At 57.0% G+C, this 18306-nt stretch overlaps 1 protein-coding gene across 5 annotated transcripts in view; it reads right to left on the minus strand.

The window, feature by feature from the left end:
- Positions 1-3156: 3156 nt before the first annotated feature.
- NRG2 (neuregulin 2) overlaps positions 3157-18306 on the minus strand; it is a 179726-nt gene continuing 164576 nt past the window's right edge. For 2 of the 5 annotated variants that reach the window (XM_028103665.1, XM_028103663.1), the window contains 5 exons: positions 9769-9871; positions 7526-7649; positions 7078-7205; positions 6052-6279; positions 3157-3922 (listed from right to left, as the gene is read on the minus strand). In XM_028103665.1, coding sequence (XP_027959466.1) covers positions 3157-3922; positions 6052-6279; positions 7078-7205; positions 7526-7649; positions 9769-9871 — 1349 coding nt within the window. Of the gene's footprint in view, positions 3923-6051; positions 6280-7077; positions 7206-7525; positions 7650-9768; positions 9872-13627; positions 13652-18200; positions 18260-18306 lie in introns of all 5 variants that reach the window. The other 3 variants (XM_028103661.1, XM_028103664.1, XM_028103662.1) reach the window with 3 other exon arrangements.

Below are 18306 nucleotides of genomic sequence, written 5' to 3' on the forward strand. Positions count from 1 at the left end.
ATGGGGCTCACAGTCTAGTGGGGAGGGGACAGGGAGTCACCATTACCAATGGGGACCCTGGGAGCACTGGGGAGAAAGCCAAAACTGACCTGGCAGAGAGAAGAAGACAGAACTGGAGTGGGGAACAAGACTCTGACTCAGGAAGCCGCCTGAATGTCCTAAGTGGTCCTGGGGGACAAGGTGGTAGTAGGCAAGTCACTTAACAGGGCTACACCTCTTCCTGATGGGCCAGACTAAAGACACGCCAAGGCAGAAATGTGAGAGGCAGAGTGGAAAATGAGCCTCTCTGGCCACACCTCTCCCAGGTCCCATTCACACCTGTGAAATGAATGGGTGGCGAATTCCATTAGGTTCTGACCGTATAGACTCTTGGTATCTTGGTAGGTGTTTTAGAATCCAGAGCAGATAAGCAAGCTACCAAATTATTTGATACAATTACCTGGGGTCATGAAAAGGCCAGGGGGTTCACCAAGAGGTCAGTCACAATTACTGGGGTTCACATAGAGGTCAGTGGGTTCACTGGAGTCATAGAGTGGTTTCTGACTGAAAATTTAGATGGTAACAGCAACTCAGAGCCCTCAGAAGGGTCAATTTGACACTGAGGGGTCGTGAAAAGGCCAATGGGTTCACCAAGAGGTCGTCCACAATTATGGGGGTTCACAAAGAGGTCAGAAGTCACATAGAGGAATTATTGGCTGTCAGAAAATTTTAAAGCCAACAGCAAACTAAGAGCCAGGAAGGGATTTGGATGAGATCACCAGATGGGGCCTGGGAGAGATCAGTGATTTGCAGGCTTATATACCATTTAGTTCACTATTTCCTTTGTTTCTTTGTAACAGGTGCTTTTTTTTCCAGCACCCCCACAGTGAACACAATGACTTTAGTTCTTTACTTTTCCCCATCACCTCCCTTTCATCTAGTTTTTGCCATTCTCTGTGTGATTCAAGAATGCAAGGCACAGGATGCCATCATCACCATCATCAAATTAGCCATCACTAGGCATCCTGTGCCGGAAGCAGTTCCGGGTGCTTTATATATAATCGCCACAGCAACCCTTTGAGGTAGGTATCAGGATCACCACTTAATAGCTGAGGAAAAGTCACATCGCCAGAGAGGGGCAGAGCTGGAACTGAACTCAGCCCCTCTCAACCTTAAGCCTCTCCGGCCCTCCCATTGGTAGGTCTCTAAACTGACCACACACATTCTGGGGGGCATTTGCGCATGCGCGCGCTCAACTACCTGAGCCCTCTGGAGAGAAGACTCCCTTGTGTCTGGCTGGAACATAAGGGTTCCTGCCCCTGGGCACTGGTTTAACAAATAAATCAACGAGTGAAAAGGCTTCTTAACCCTCGACCTCCATCTGCCTTCTCCATGCCTTCATCAGGGCTGCAGGTTTAGACAGGCCCTGGCTCTGAGGGGCTATAAAGTTGGGAAAAGCACAACACCCTGTGGGTTTACAAGCTGCAGCAGCTGTGGTCTTCCTGGCAGCCAAGGGTACCCATTATGCCATCTTGCATGTCCGGGCTTTGCCTGTGAAGTGCCTGAGGCCCCAAGGGTCATCTTGCCTCAGCTGCCCCAGTGCCAACCCCACAAGCCTTCCCTCCTCACCCACGTAGGTGGGAAATTGCTGTCTCAGTGCAGCCCCAGTAGCTCCAGGGCAGGAACTGGGCCAGGGTCCTGAGGCTGAGCTCAAAGCAGAGTACTATGCATCAGCCCCTTGGCCAGGTTCCCCAGCCGCTGGGGGGAACCTTGTGAATATTCTTGGAAAAGGGAGGAGGGATGCAGCCTGTCCTAGGAGCTGAAGTCAGGGAGATGAGAGGGACGGTCTCTTCCTCCCTGGGACTACCCTGGCCCTCTCCAATCTCCACACCAGCATCCATCCATCTCCACCCAGGTCCTCCTTCTCTGTCTTCTCTCCTCACCTGGGGGCTAGGCACACACAATCAAACATGAGTTATTTCTGATTTTATTTATAATATAAAAATGTTCAAGTGTCAACAGTCAGGTGTTTGGACATTTCAGGGCAGGGTTCCCATTTGTTTGTTCGGTGTTTTCTTTTAAACAATTACCTTTTTGACAAATTAGCAGTGGACCCAGTTTTGCGGGGGTGGGGAGGACAGGGCTGGAGAGGGAGTGGAAGTCATAGGTGGCTTGGGGTCTGGAAGAAATGGTGTTACTTTATTGCTAAAAGGGGAATCAAATACACTGTGGAGTGGCTCTTCTCGGTCCCAGCGTGACCATGCATCCAATCTAAAGAATCTGAAATGCAAAGGACATGCAGGCATAAAATAGAAAAGACAACCTGTAAACGAAGGTGCTGCAGAGGACGGAAGGGCATCCTGGAGGCCACAGGGGAGGAGGAGCCGGAACTTTGGGGCCCTGGTAGAGCTGCCCCCTCCCTGGGGCCAGGACTGTTGGGAAGACCTCTTTCTCAGTGCCCCCTCCCTTAGCAGCTGTAAGGAGTGGGGAGGCCCCCTCCCCATTCTGGTTGCTGTCGCTGGGCCTTAAGTCTCCCCCTGAATGTTACCCGATCCCGACTCTAGCTCCAAGCCTAGGATCCCTGCCTTCTCTTCAGCGGCGGGGGGTGGGGGGTGTGGGGGTGTGGGGGGTGTGGGGGGTCGGGGACTCAAGATCCTGCCTGGGGGCAAAGCTCCTCCTGTCCTCACTTCCTTCCTCAGGGCCAATCCCCTCCCTGCCCCCACCAGCACCCAGCAGCCCCTTCTTTGCCGGCTCCCTCTCACCCCTGCCAGCTTGGGATCCTACATTCCCCTCACCCCCACCCCACCCCACAACCCGACTTCTCTCCAGGAGCTCCAGATTAGCGTACAGCAAAAGGCACCACAATATAGGTTTCTATTAAAGAGTCAAAAAATTGGCCCATCTCTTTTTTTTGTTGTTTCTTTTTTTTTCCGAAGCTGTAAATCAGGATGTTACATATAAATAGTTTCCCTATAAAAACGTCTTTGCCGTTAGCTAGTATTATAAGACAATTTTTGCTAAAATGAAAATAAAACATTTTGTTATACCTTTTTCCTTTTATAGAAAATAAAAATATTTTTATTTTTTTCCTCCTTTCTCTCTCCAGGCGGTGGTCTCTGTCCTCCTTAAAGACAGTGGGGCAGGCGAGGCGGAGGGGGCGGCGGGCGGCGGGGGCCCCTAGAGGGGCGCCGAGTCTTGCTTGCCCCGCGGGGGCGGCCCGCGGCTGTGTCTGCTGCTGGCCCGCGTGCTGTGGCTGTCCAGGGAGTAGTAAGTCCTGCTGTCGGCCGCCGGGCACAGCGGCGGCGAGTCCGAGCGCAGCGCATCGTGCGCCGCACGCAGGCCGAGGAAAGGCGTGCTCTCGGCCGCCAGCGCCCCGTCCGCGTCGTCGTCCGAGGCAGAGGCCGAGCCGCCACCCGAGCCGCCACCCGAGCCGCTGCTCAGCGACAGCGAGTCCCGCGCCGCGCGTGCGCGCTGCGCCGCCAGCCCGTTGAGGCGCGAGCGGCGCCAGCGCCGGGGCCCCGCCGACGTCCTGCGGGACGCGCCGCGGGCGCGCGGCCGCGATGGGGGCGGGGGCGCGCACTCCTGCGTGGTCTCGTACTCGTCGTCCTCGGGGATGCGGAAGGGGCTGGCGGGCAGGCTGCCCAGGCTGCCGCCCAGCGCGCAGGCCCCGCGCCGCGGCCCCGGGCCCCCCGCGGGGTAGTAGTAACTGTCGTAGCTGCGCTGCATGTCCGCGCCGGGCCCGGGCCCCGGGCCGGGGGGCGCCGGCTGCCGCAGTAGCGGCTGCTGCTCCGCCAGGCGGTAGTTGATGGGCGCGGCCGGCGGCAGCGACACTGCGTGCGCCGAGTTGGGGGACGTGATCTCAAAAGTCGGCACCTGCGTGGCCAGCGAGTAGTGGAAGTCCACGGGAGAGAGGCGCGCGGGCGTGGTCAGTGCCGACACGTACCTGCGGGGAGAGGCAGAGGCGTGGGCGGGGGGCTAAGGGGTGGGGTGAAGGGGTGGATCCCGACGGAGAGTAGCGGTCTCGCCTGGGATGCCGTGTGCAGGAATCATGGTGGCACTCCCCACTGACCTTAAACAATTTCCTTAACCTCTCCCGGGCTCAGTGGCCTTATCTATTCAGCGGGGATAACCACAGTGCTCATTCCATGGCGTCGTTGGGATGATTCCATAGATGTATCAAATGGAATGCCAGTGCCTGTCTGATTATCCTCCATGAATGATCCTTTGGTGTGGGGGATGCTCACAGTCGCCAGGTTTCTGAATAGTTACTTTGGGTCAGGCTCAGCCTGGGGCATTTTACATGTACTATCTCATCTAATAACAGTGATTCTCTAAGACCTTTATGTTAGTCCCATACTACACCTGAGAAAACTGAGACTCAGAACATTTAAGTGGCTTGTTCAGGGTTCACACTACCAGGAAGTGGTAGAGTTGGGATTTGAACGGATGTCAGGCCGGAACCAGGACTTACACTTCAGTACTCTCGAGAGTCCCTCCTACTCTCTTTCTGAATCTCCTGCCTTCCCTCTCTTCCCTCTCCCACGTGCACATCCAATTAGCCACCATTCCCCGTCTCCTGGAACACCCCCTGTGCCCTGCTCTACCCCATCCTGGGCCAAGTTGTTTGCTCTGGTCATTACCCCACTCCAGGGCCTCTCTTCTACTGTATGCACTTTCCAGAGCAATCTTTTAACGTCACTGTTTTGCTTAAGGACGCCCTTCTGCTTACCCATCCAGGGCCATCAGCCGTCTCCCTGACCCCAGCCTACTTTGTTCAGACTCCACTCTCCCTACAGCTCACCCTGCTCCGGGCACCTCACTCACTAGCCATATTCTGAAATGCCTCTGCTGGAACAGCTCAGGATGCTCCCCTTGCTTGGAGTGCTCTCCCTGTCTCTCTACCTCCCAACCATTAAGGAGTCCTATTACTACTGAAAACAACAGCTAAACCTAGCATAGCTGGGTAGGAGGCAGAGATCTTCGTGCATATGATCTCTGATGGCCTTCATGAGAACCACGTGCGACAGGTGGTTTTTCATGATTTACAGCTGAGGAAACAAGGCACAGGGGTGATCAATCTGCTTTAAATCACACAGGTGGTGGAGTTGGGCTTTGAAAGGTTGGTCTTGGAAAACCTGGTTGCTTCCTAGAGCCTGGAGTCAGACTGGGTCTCTGCCCTGGTAAGATGGCCTGTCCTTAGCACGTTCCTTAGGCGACTGTGAGCTTCAGTGGTTTGTGTCTGTGGCTCGGAGCTCCTTGGGGGAGCAAGAACCAGGTGGGCCATCTCTGGGTCCCCAGGCAGGCCTGCTCAGCAAGGGCTGGCATGAGTAGGCTAAGTTAGAGCAGGAGAACATTTCCTGTCCCTCTGCTCCAGCCTGGAGTTCCCAGTACTATGCACTTTCCTCTGCTCTCCTCCCACAGACCCCACTTGCTAAGGGCCACCAGAGGGCTGAGCAAGGTGATGGACTGGCCTCCTGTGACTCCTGGCGGGGAGAAGGGGAGTTTCCTGGTTCTCACTCCATCCATTGCTCGGAAACTCAATGGTGTCTTGATCCGTGGGCCTTGTTGCTGATGCTGCCAGGGCCTGCAGTCATTCTTGGCTCATGCCCAGCCTGCACTGGTCAGTCTCCTTGCAGACAGCCTCCCCTCCCACCCTCCAATCTGCTCGATCTTGGTGTCTTTCTGTTCCCGCTGGGCCATGGGGCCTCTGGGTGACACCAGGGTAGGCCTACCATATGGTCTGGTTCGTCCGGAACAGCCCCCATTTGTTCCTGATGTTCTAGTGCAATTATTAACATCCCCTTCTATTTTGGAAAGTGTCCTAGTAGGACAATTAAATTAGATGGTCACTCCACACCAGGGTCCATTGGCTTAGCTGCAATCCCAGTCTGTCGTGAACATGCTGATGACCCTGAGCAGATCATTGAACCTCTCGGGGACCTTGCTGGCCAATCAGAAATATGGACAGGAGAGTCTTTGGGGTGTCTCTGAGGTGCCCTAAGGGTCAGCCCTGGGTCAGCGGTGCCCGTTCTCTGGCCAAGGTGGGGCAGAGGGCACGAGGCAGGAACTGACCTCTCGCTGTGTGGGGAGTCACGCAGGGAGTCTACGGAGTCGTGGTAAGGTGGCACGGCAGCCCTGCGCCGCTCCTCCAGGTTGTAGGCTGCTGCCCGCCGCGCCCGGGCCTCCACGCACGCCGGGCTGTTGCACTTGCTGGTACCCACTGATGACAGCATGATGCCTGACTGCGAGTCAGAGGTCAGGCTTTCAGAACGTTCCAGGCTCCATGTGTGGCTCTCATGCCTGCAGAAGGCGGGTGGGGGAGAGGTGAGGGATCAGGAAGGGGCGGGACAGCCCAGCAGGTGTGGTCCCAGGCCCACCCCCTCCCAGGTTCTTCATTTCATTTCAGGCACCCTCAGAGTACTGCCCTTCTCCACTCTGAGCCAGCGTGTCATATCATGATCTAGGGAGAAGGAGGGCTGAGTGTCCTGTGGATGGGTGAGCTGCCATGTGCACGAGTCTCTTCTTTTCCTCCGTGCAACCTTCTTTCCCCCAAGCCTTGGCCCTGGGCCCCCTGTCTGGGACCCTTCCACTCCCATGGTCCTTAGCCACCTATGTCAGGAGCGCAGCCCCAGGGGCCAATACCTGGGGGCCCTGCCTAGTCCATACCGCTCCCCAGGGAAGAAGGGGGTCAACCATGTTATTTCTTGAGCTCTGTGAACCTTTGTCCTTGGCCAGACAGACCTCCCCACTCTAAAGAAAAGGAAGCTAAGGTGGACTAGGTTCATATGGGCAAACTCAGGAAAGGGCATCAAATAGGTGTGGGTGTTTGAATGAGGAGGCACTTTATGCCAGATAACGTGGTGCCAAAACTAAATGTCAGGTGAGAGCACAGGGATGCTGTCGTCCCTCTGTGGTTGGTTTAGACTGGGAAAGGGAATCTGGGCTGCTGAGGATCTGGATGAACGTCTAGTGGTGGGTTCTGGTCTAAAGCTCTCCACCTCCCTCCTCTGACTCAGGGGGACCCTCAATACAGAGGCGAGCCTGGCTGGGGGGTTCTCTGTGTGTCTCCAGGTAGACATGCGCCTGGCTGGTGCCCACCTGTGGCTGGAGGTGGGTGTGGCTGTGGAACAGTGGTGAGAAGGAGAGCAGGAGTGGCTCCCAGAGAAGGTGGTCTCGGTTTCCCTCCGGATGACATGGTCCGTGGCTGGCACGTTCTTGGAGATGTACTGCAACAGACACAGTGTGGCAGGAGTTAGTGACGGGTCACCGAGTGGGCCCTCCTTCCTGGTGGGGATGGGGCAGCCACGCGCTAAGCTTCAGGTTGGGGAGTGGTCTGCTGGATAAGTGTTAGGGCAGCGATGGCCCCAGCAAATCAACCCCTTCAGGAAGTGGGCAAAGCAAGGCCAGCCATCCTGGTGAGGCTAGGCTAGCAGGCAAGGCTGAGCATGGTGTGGGCCGGCTGCTGCCCTGGTCTGGCCCGGCACGGGGCATGACAAGGCCGGCCATCCAGTGAGGGCTCCAGTGGGGTTCTGGGAAGACCACTCACATCTGCCATCTGGATTTCCTCGGGGTCCAGCCGGGGGTGGCTGGGCCCATTGGCCAAGCTCCGGTTCTGGTGGGCTGGGCACATGTTCTGCCGGAGGTGGTTGTGCATCTGCTTCCGCTGTTTTCTGCACAGGAGAAGGGTGTGTTAGCCTGGCATGTACCCCACGCTGTGTATGAAATTCCCGCGCTGTCCCTGCAGGGGAACTCTTCTAACCTCTGGCCCTGATGCCGATGTGCGCCCCCCCCCCTGCCGGGGGGCAGTCTCCTGCTACTGCTCTCAGCCAGGACGCCACCCACCTGCCACCTCCACTGTCACCACCAGCTTGAATTTGGCAGGACTGGAGCAGAGCGCTTCTGCACTTTGGCTCTGCTGAGAGACTAGAACTCCACTACTTCCTAGCTATGTAATCCTGGGCCAGTTACTTACACTCACCATGTTGTGCTTTGCTCATCTTACAGAGGGCGACCACTTACCCATTGCAAAGTCCACTGAGAATTAAGAGCTGATGAAATACTCAAGCACTAGTCCATTCACTCATTCACTCACTATTTCTTGGGTTTTTACTATGTGCCTGATGCTGTGTTGGAACAGAGAAGGAGACGGACACAATCCCTACCCTCAGGGAGCTCGAAGGCCAGTAGGGGAGGCAGATTAATAAACACATAAATTAATGAGCAAGGTACTTTCAGGAAAGTGCAACGAGGACCATCAAACAAAACAAAGCTGTGGTCAGGGGCTCGTGGGACTACTTTACTTTGGCCAAATTAGGTGCCTAATACGTTTGTTCTGTAATGATCAAGTCTAGTCACGTCAGTCCCCTGCTGAACGCCCTTCATGGGCCCTCTCTCACGGCCCTCTCCACACCCCAGCTTGCCGTGTCCTTGGAGGGCTTCCTTCTGATCCTCCCCTATGCCGGCCTTCTCTGGTCTCGGCAGCTCTGCACATACTCTTACAACCCCTGGGATGCACTCAGCCTCTTCACCTGCCAATGCCTGCTCTCCCCCCAGGCTCAGCCTAAAAGGTCCCTCCTCAGGGAAACCCTTCTTGCCCTCCACCTGAGGTTCGGCCCCCCTGCGACATATCCCGTCACACTGGACATATTGCTTAGAGCCCTGACCATGCGCCTGGCGGAGGGCCTGGTATCCAGCAGGCATCGAATGAAAGTTTGTTCAAGAAACGGATAAATGCACTGGAGGTTAGAATAGGGTTTTGCTTTCCCTCCAGTTCTTGACCTCAATTTTCCTTCTTGGGCCCAGTCTCCTCTGGGCTCCTTGGGCCTTAACTCCCAAGGCTGGCAGGGCCTTAGATCCCATAGACAGGTGTAGCAGGAGTCAAGACTGAGGGACTCAGTGCCCTAAATGGTGGTTATGCCCAGACCCTTGCTTTCTAGATAAGAATGGATGGGACAGAGCTATCATTTTTGTCTGTATTACATCACTCTACAGCCTTCATGAGCTCCCTGTCATTTACAGGATAAACGCAGGCTGCCTAGCTTGGGATTCAGTGCCCTATGGTACCATCTGGGTTCCAGCTGTCTTCTTAGACTCATCCCTCTCTTTTTTTGACCCCAGGCCTTTGCTCCAACTGGTCTGGGCTGCTCATGCTCTAGAAACACGACTGACCCTTTCCGGCGTTTGCCTGGCAGCTTGCACTATTCTCTAGGAACTGCGCAGCCCGCTTTCTGCACCTTTCTTCCCTTGCCCCGAGGTTCTGCCCTCACCTTTCCTCTGCCCAGAGGGGACCTGGCCCCATCTTCTCTGTGTTCTGGCCTAGACCTCTCCCAGATGGGACTAGACAGTGCCTCCCGAGGTCTCTTTGTCCCCTGGGAATGTAGCCTTCCTCTCTCTGCTTCCTCACCCCCAACACTGCCCCTGCTCCTGCCTACTTGACAGGGCAGATGCTCCTTCACGGTGCCCTCCGAGGTACCTACTAGGATCATCCCTACTCTATAGAGAGGGCACATGGGAGAGCTGAATTCGAACCCAGATCTGCCTTCTTCCAACACTTGTGCTCTTGCTGATTCTTGTTCACTCCTCTGGGGCCTGTCTCCTCTACCCTCTGCTCCTGCTTCTTGGCCCAGCCCTTTGGCCCCGCACCAGCTGCAGAGGCCCCTGAAGGGGCTGTTAGGGCATAGGAGGGTGGGGAGGGGGTGTGTGGGGGGCGAAGAGAGACTGTCCTCATGAAAGCCACCCTGGAGGCGCATCCCTAGCAGCCCCCCGCAGGCCTGAGTGTCTGGAGCTCACTTGGTCTTGCAGTAGGCGACCACGCAGACAATGCCCACCACCAGCAGAGCCACGCAGATGCCGGTGATAGTCAGGACCCTCTTCTGGTACAGCTCCTCGGCTTCTGCAGAGGCAGAGGAAGAGGGTGTGAGGGGGCAGTGCAGGAGGCAGATCTGTGGGGACAGTGATGCAAGGACACACTCCCCTCTGCCCCCAAAGCTTCGGGCTCCCTCCAGCTCAGGGCCTCCCAGCTCCTTTGTATCTCCTCCTTCCCCGGCTGGCCCCTCCCTCCTGGATTGCCTTCTCTTGCCCCGAAATCTACCCACTCATGGATCTGGTCCCAAGTGACTACCCCTGAATTCACCTTCCCAAACCTTACACCCTGCCCAGAGTGTGTGAATGGCAAATGCAGGGGGAAGGGGGTGGGTGGGATGGAGGTGAAGTTTCAGAGGCCATAGGGGAGGGCAACCCAGCTTGACCAGCAACCTTGCCCTACTCCACAATGGCCTAGTGGCTTCAAAGAGCCTGGATGGGTGGGGGAGGGCTGTTCTTCATGGCAGTGAACAGACCCCGGGCAAAGGCCTGGCTTGACATTTCAGCTTTGCCAAGAAGTTGGAGAGTGGCTTGTCCTGGGCTGGTGACAGGACATCAGAATCAGAGGCTGGACCCAGGAGGGGTGCCAGGAACAGGGACGGAGCAGACCAGGCCCATGGAGTGGGGCGTGGAGAGAAAGGCCTTGGTTTGTCCCTGGGCCTGGACAGCACGTGGCCCTGGCCCACTTCAGCCTTTCCTTTTGCTTTCGAGAAGCCAAGAGGCAGCAGAGCCCCTGGTGCCTGGGACGGTTCTTGTGCTCGAGGAGCAGCCCCTTTCTGAGGAGCTGAGCTAGGCTGGGCTTCAAAGCCCTCAAAAAATAACCCGCTATCCCTCCACCTCCCACTTCTTGGTGGGGCAACTCCTGCCCTTCTAGAGCAGAGAAGACCAGGAGGAAGAAAAGGAAAGAGGTGACAGCAGCAGCCTAGACACCCCCCGCCCCTCCCTGCACCTGCCAGCTGGCCCCTCCACAGGGGCACATGGAGGCTAGACCCCAGCACCCAGGTAGGGCCCCGGGACATGTCCCTGAGTCCTTGGGCTTGCAGCACCTCCTGCGTACACCCACCAGCAAACACTGGGAGTACAAACCCTCCAGACACACATACGTTTAGGACTATGCCTATCTGTACACAGCCGCCTCCACAAAGGTACACTCGCACGTGTCCGGAGAAGCACATGCACACACACGATCATGCGGTCTTAAACAGCCCTCCACCCCGGACCCCCATCTCTGGGCTCTGTGGTCCATGTCCTGCCTCCAGTTCTCATCCCTGCCCACCCCCCAGTCCTCTCCAATGGGGCATCGGTCTCCTGTCGCTGCTCTGAGACCACTCTGGTCCTGGTCACTGACAACCTTCTACCGCCAGGTCCTCTGGTCATTTGCTTCCCTCCCAGCTGACTCCCCCTGTTGGGTCCACTCCTCCCTCTCTCCTGTGTGTCTGCCTCCCTCACTGGCTGACCTGTTCAGTTGCTGCTTCCTACTCTTCCATGTGGGCCGCAAGGTAGTAGAAGGGGCTCTCAGCCTTCTTTCTTTCCTCCACCTGCCCTCTCTCATGATCTCACGCAGCTCAGAGTTTAAAACCATCTGTATGCAGGTGACTCTCAGATTTGTATCTCCTGCCCTGATTTCTCCCTGAGCTCCAGACTCCTCTACCCAAGGGCCATGGCCAAGCAGAAGTGTTGATTCCCCAGCCTCTTTGAAACCTGCTCCCTGCCCTTCCCATGTCGTCAGCGGCAGCAGCCCCTCTCCTGTTGCTCAGGCCCCAGACCTTGGAGTCACTGCCGATGACTCCTTCCTCTGCACCTGCTCTGACACCTGGCGCTTCAGCCAGTCTTCTCAGCTCCGCCTCCCCAGTAGATTCTGGATTTGACCACTTCCACCACTTCTAGCTCAGTCCAGGATGATGTCACCTCTTACCTGGACAGCTGGGGCACCTTCTGACTGGCTTCTCTGCTTCCACTCCTCCCCAGCCCGTCTCCCAGCCCTGTCTGTCCTCTGCCCCCAAAGCCAGCAGATCATTTACTCCTCTGCTGAAAACCCACAATGGCCTCCCCCTGCAATTCGAATCCAGCCCACACACGCACCATGGCCTCGGAGGCCTGGGTTACAGTCCTAGCCTTGCCTTTACATCTCATCATTGGTCCAGTCCCCGTGTCTGCTGTGTCCAGAGGTGCTGCCATTCCCTCCGTCCACTGAATCAGGCAAGCCCACTCCACCCACCGTCCCTAACTTGCCGCGCCCCCTCCTCAAACACTCTCCTCCACTTGTTGGCAGGGCTGCCTACTTTCCAGCAGGTTTTGACCCAGATGTTAGCTCATCGCATAAGCCTTTCCTGGCCACTCAGCTAAGGTCACTCCCTCCCCCGCTAGGCACCCTCCCATTACCTTCTTTTATTTTTGGTATGGCACTTACCACCACCTGATATCTTTCCTGTTTGTTGTCTGTCTCATCCTGTGAATTTGAGCACCAGGAGGGCAGGGACTCTGTGTGCCAGATCGCCATAGTCTGGCAAATTCTGGGGTTCAGTAGATGTTTGTTGAGTTGGTGCATGAGTGGACATCCAGACCACCATTACAGACACAGACACATATCTGCACATGCTGCCGCTCACCTCCCTACCCTCACAGTTGCACCTGCACGACGCTCAGCCTTCACACAAAGATGTCCCACCGCGCGCCTTCATGCACGCAGCATCCCGCATGGGATGCTGTTTGGGGGGCCGAACAAGGTGTGTGACATCCACCCCCCACAGCACAACCCCCCCCCGGCAGGTTCACCGCACGCATCCTGCCACGATCACACACACCACGCAGACTCGGCCCCTCTCCTCCCAACCTGTCAGCATCAGCAGATAGACACACTCTTCACAGACTTTGAGCCCTATCTCCCGAGAAGAGCTGATAGGGGCAAGGCGGTGAGGGAACCAGGGCCTCTCCGGTCCTGCCTTGAGAAGCCTCCTTGGACTGTAGGCTCTGTACCGCATCTGAGGTCTGACCCCACCGAAGCCTCGACTCCTGAGTCCCTGCCTCTCTCCTGCTGTAACATGTCTGGACATTTGAGGCCAGGGTGGAGCCTCCCAGCACCGAGAGAGGACAGACCAACCCCTCCAAGTCCCTTCCCACTCAAGGTGTCTCCCGGGGGCCCGAGGGACAGTAGTGGGAGGGAGGTCAGGTTCTGAGCCGGGGAGCAGGAGGGCAAGCACCAGAGGCCAGCCCACCCTAGACCCTCGCTTGTCTTGCCCACAGGTGAAGAACACGCGTGCCATTGTGGAGAGAGATCATGGAGGGAGTGACAGCCTCAAGCGGATGGCAGAGCCCGGCAGACAGACACAGGGCAGGGGGCAGCGACAAATGGGTGAGATCAGCTGCCAGTGCAGTGCAGAAGGAAAAGCAATGGAAATGGAAGTGGGAACGGGAAGGAGGATTAGAGTCGAACTGAAGAGGATGCCTCTCTGCACAACTCTCCAAGCCAGGATGCTGTGGCTTCAGGACACCAGCTCTGGAGGCTGCTCCCCTGGGAGGCCTCCCAGTGACTGGCCTCAGGCCAGGGGGTGCTGCTGTACCCTGGGTGCACAGTCTGAACCCCAGGGTGCTCTGCTATTCTGAGCTTCTTGTCTCCCCCAAATCAATGTAGTTTATGATAGGACATCTCGGTAGGGCCAGGGGAGATTTTTGGACTCATCCCTTTTCCATGTTTTGGAAAGGAGACTTAACGTCCAGTGCGCATGGTGTCAGAGGCTGTGGAGAGGGGCGCTGTGCATGGCACTGACTGATACATAGAGCTCCGTACCCTTTAGTTCAAATCCAAGGTGCTCTGGCAGAAGAGAGGAGGGTCAGAGAGGGGAAGGGATGGAGGGAAAGATACAGAGAAAGATGGAGCAGGGAGGGTGGGGGAGGGCGGGGGGGGAGAGAGAGAGAGAGAGAGAGAGAGAGAGAGAGAGAGAGAGAAACGTTGGTCAGGACTCTTCAGACACCAGCAGCCAGCCTGTGAGGTGAAAGCAGGTTAGTGGTGTCCCCTCCCGGCCTCCTGAGCCCCTGCCCTGGCACCCAGTCCCCGAGAGCCCTGAGGGGGTTGGAGAGAGGAAATGTTAGGATCAGCAGGCAGGGCAGGTTCTTTAGAGATGAGCTGTGGGGTTAGTACCTGGTGGGGAGGCAGAGGCGCAAAAGTCAGTTGGCAGACGTCCCCAGGGGACACCTCGGAAAGGTGAGTGGGATGTCTGTCCGAGGAGTCCTGCTTTCCCCCCAGCTCCGGTGCCAGGCCTTCCACATTCTCACGCCCCTCCTGGAGACCGCCTGCTCAGCCCTGCGCTCATTCATGGGGCCCTTTTCTCTGTTCAGAACAAGGGCATGGGGCGGGGGAGGGGGGGCCCAGACTGGCCCTTGTCTGTGTCCTGCCTCCAAAGGCGTGGTTGGCCTGCCCACCTACTGGGAGCACGGGCCTGGAGACTCCTGAGTTTATGGGGAGGGGAGGAGGCTTCAGGCAGCGGGTCACTTCTCCACATACCTCCAACACCCTAGAAGCCTATGGGGCCTAGGCCTTGGGGTTTGAGACTGATTTCACTACTTAGGAAAGCCAACAGCAACTTGTAGGAAGAGCCAGGTGGGTTCAGCTGCGGAATACGTGTATCAAATGGGGGGCCAACTGCACTTTCTGAAGTGGGATCTTATTGTAAATGTGTGCTTTCAGAGCCCTGTGAAGTGGGCACCCACACCCTAGAGGGGTTAGATCAAAGGGCTATGCCCAAGGATCAGCCCTGCCCCAGACCCACGGCATCTCCAAGTGCTCTCGGCCTATCCACCTCTCAGGCTCTGTTAAATTGGATCTCTGGGAGCTCTGCCACCCAGCTGGGCTTCACAGTCATCCCAGACGATGGGATCAGCGTCTTGGGTGGGAGCCCAGAGATCTCAGCAGTGTTTCTGAAAAGCTCACCTACCATTCTCATGTGATCAACACCTGTGTGCAGGCTCCAAGTCTCAGTTTTGTCGCTACTGTGCTGTGTGCACGTGGGCGAGTCTAGTCTCTGTTTCCTCATCTGTCAAAAGGGGCTGCGCGTATTGAGAGGAAGCGGCGAGCGGCCTGGACGGCGGGAGGCTCGGTGTGCATACAGGAGCCTGGTGTATGGCCTCCCCGCGGGCACAGTCAGTTTGCGAGGTCCAGGGAGGGGGTGAGATTGTGTTCTGACATTCTCCTCTCCTCTAGAGGAAGGAGAACGTGGGGGCCATCGGCAGGGAGGGCGGTGCCCTTCCTGCCAATTGAGTCTCTGGGCCCAACTGCTCGTTGTGAGGAAAATGACCACCAATGGAGAAGCGGGTGGGGTCCGAAAGCCATTGAAGAGTTTTCTTCTGCTTCCCTGCTCTGGGAACCAAGCAGCAGCAGCATCTGGGCCTCCTAAGGGACCTCCCCTTTCAGCCAAAGGCCAGTCCTGTTTGGGGTGGACCAGTGGTGGCCGACAGGACTGGTGAGGTCACTGAGAGCTTGCCCAGTCTCTAGGAAGGCAGCCCTGCTTCCCTCTCACTGGGGATAGAGTCTGAGGGGCCTGTGGCTAAGTCCGCTCCTGTCAAAGATGTTTCCAGCTCAGCATGTTCATAGGCTGCCACCCCGCCAGGATGGAGCAGGGCCACTGAATCACAGACGGGTTCTACTGGGTACTGACCAATGACCATGGCAACCTGATGCTGGACTCCCTGATGCCAGGTTTACCAGACAACAAAGTCATCATCCCGGCCGTGTCCAATGACACGCAGTGATGGGGGCCTGGCCAAGGAGGCCATGATTCGGGCCCCTGATGAGAACATGCGCTCATGCGTTTGCACAGGTGTGTGCGGGGGTGAGCAGATGTGCTTTGCATGAGTGCAGGCATGTGCTTGTGTGTCTGAGTACGTGTGAGTACATGCGTGTTTGCACATGTGCGAGTATATGCTCGTGTGTGTGTGTGTGTGTGTCTGTAGGTGTGTGGGTGTTCTTTCACTTGGGGGGTATATAGATGCACAGGGTTTGACTCTTGGGAAACGGAGGGGCTGTCGGGGAAGAGGAGAAGCTTCAAAGTGCTGTCGTGGCCACAGGCGCTGTTTCCGTGGCCACTGCAAAAGGTAATCTGGTTTATAGGCTGTCTAGGTGGAGGGGAAAAGTCAGACACTGCTCAGGACTGGGAGCCAGCCTCCAGGGCACTGGTGCTGGCCCTCCCGCCCCCCACCCCATACCAGCTGTAGCTGGGAGAGGTGCTAAGCTGCCCTCCAACCACGGCAGCAGGCTCTCTGCTGAGCCCTTCCTACACATCACTGCACTTTTTCCTCACGGCAACCCTCGAGGCATAAATGTTACTGTCCCCATTTTGCAGATGAGAAAACAGATTCAGAGAGGTTAAATGAGGCCCCAGAACTGGTAAGCTCAGCAGCTGGCTGGCATCTTCATTCAGATCTGTCCGAATCCAAAGCCCGAACACTTCAGCTAGCATTTTCTACTGCCTTTGCAATAAGTATCTGATAGAACAATACACGAAGTGCTCTTGGCCAAGTGTGTGAAGAATGTAAATCCTCCCGAAAAGGTAACAGCAAGGAAGCTGATAACACTAGGCAGAAAGGCCTGTGGCAGCATTTCTAGGCTTTTTCTGGGCTCCCGGGGCTCTGCTGCCCCTCTGAGCAGCTCTGAGCCGAAAGTTGAAGCAGCCCAGCTGGCAGAGAAGCTTGGCCAGTGGCCGAGTTCTGGAGGCTCTGCTCCTCTGATTCACGATGGGCTGGGACTCCCTGTCCAGAACAGTCCCGTAAGCCAGGGAGGCTCTGGGACTGAGGGTGCAAAGGAATCAGGCCCTCCACTGCCTCTCTACCCTTCTCCTTAGCCTCAGCCTGGCTGCTCTCTTCCCTCCTGAGGCCCCTCCTGACCTCTGGCCCTCCAGTGGGGCTGGATCTGACTCTGCAATTCTTCCTGGAGCCTGGACTCTGAAGAATTCTGTTAGACCACATGCCCTGCCCACAGCTCTGCTCTTAGCCCCACAGCCTTCCTCCCTGGCCTCCAATCGGAGGGGCCTGGGGAGAGTGCTGCCTCCCACACTCCCGCCAAGACAGTTGACCATCTGGGCTGCCCAGCCCCCACCTCCCTGGGGCCTCTACTTTCCTCCTCAAGTCTTGGCTTCTGGGCTCTAGCAGGGAGAAGGAGGTGAAGATTTCTAGGCTTTTGTGCTGTGGCCTAAGGAGGACTGGGAAGACTCATTCACTCCACCCTGAGACCCAAACCCGCAAACCCCTCCCCTCCCAAGGGCCACCTAAACGCGCCCCTCCCCCCGCATTCTGCTCTTGGCTCTTCTGGAGCTCCCTCTCTCTGTGTCCAGGCACTGCCACTTTGGTTCCTCATTCTGCATAGGACCCAGCTGTCCTCCTTGGAGAGGAGGAGGTGGGGGTGGGCCGAGCAGGAGCCTGGAGTGTTCTGGAGGGTGGCTGCCTGGGCGGGGCCTCCAACAGACCGTGGGCCCCACGTGTTGCGCACCCCCCCCCCCCCCCCGCCGCAGCTGGCCTGGTTCTGCTCTGCTCCACCTCCACCTGGTGGCACTTGAAGAAATTGCTCCCAGCCTCAAAACATTCCACAATTACTTTCTCCTCTTTCTGCGGCAGGGCTCACGTTTTTTTTTCCAGCTCACTGTGCAAACCAGAAAGCTTCAGCCTCACAAGTAGAAGAAAGGAAGGGAATGAAGTTCTGGATGGGGACTGAGACCAGAGAGGGCCTAGAGAGACTCACCCATTATCCCTTGAGTCCTCATTCCCTCTATCTCGTAGCAGGCAGCAAACCCCCCCTCCCGCCCTATCCTGGAGCCACAGAAAGGCCTCTGGTCTCTGGCCTCCATGGAAACCACTGCCCTGGGGCTTGTTCTCCCTCCACCCCTCCTTCCCCACTCTCCCCCATCACCCCAAATCAAAACCAAACAAACTCTGGCCAGACCCGGAGACAGGCTCTCCGAGAACTTGTTTCTCTCTCAAACACACCGGCCCACACGTTGCATACACTCGCTGCCTGGCCCCATCAGCACGTGGCCTCCCCAGACAGGCCTTAAAAGGCAGGTGAGGGCCCTGCTCAGGCTTCTCCCCGCTGCTGCCCGGAGCGCGGCTGCAGCCGCCTGCACAGAGGACGAGGTATCACTGCGCCCAGCGCCCCGCAAAGAGGAAGAGGCAGGTGGGGTGGGGTGGGGGTGGCAGGGGGCATATCCGTCTCCTCCAGACAGGCTTCCAGTGAGCCCTGAGGGCCGAGCCCAGGACAACCACCACTCCCCCGCTCCCCCGGCCCCTTCTAAGTCTCGCTAAGCAAGGCCCCAGCCCTCCCGCTCGGGAGATTGTCAGTCACCAGGGAAGGAAAGAAATAGAAGAAAGAGACATACTGGAGAAGTTGACCATTGCGAACTGCTGACACCTGTCCCCGGTGTATCCCACAGGACACCTACCAAAAGAAAGAAAACCAGAAAGAGAGAGCCAGGATAGCGAGCC

Source organism: Eumetopias jubatus, unplaced genomic scaffold, assembly GCF_037043125.1.
Source record: "Eumetopias jubatus isolate StellerSeaLion01/CBP00866 unplaced genomic scaffold, mEumJub1_p1.0 scaffold_5, whole genome shotgun sequence".
NCBI lineage: Eukaryota > Metazoa > Chordata > Mammalia > Carnivora > Otariidae > Eumetopias > Eumetopias jubatus.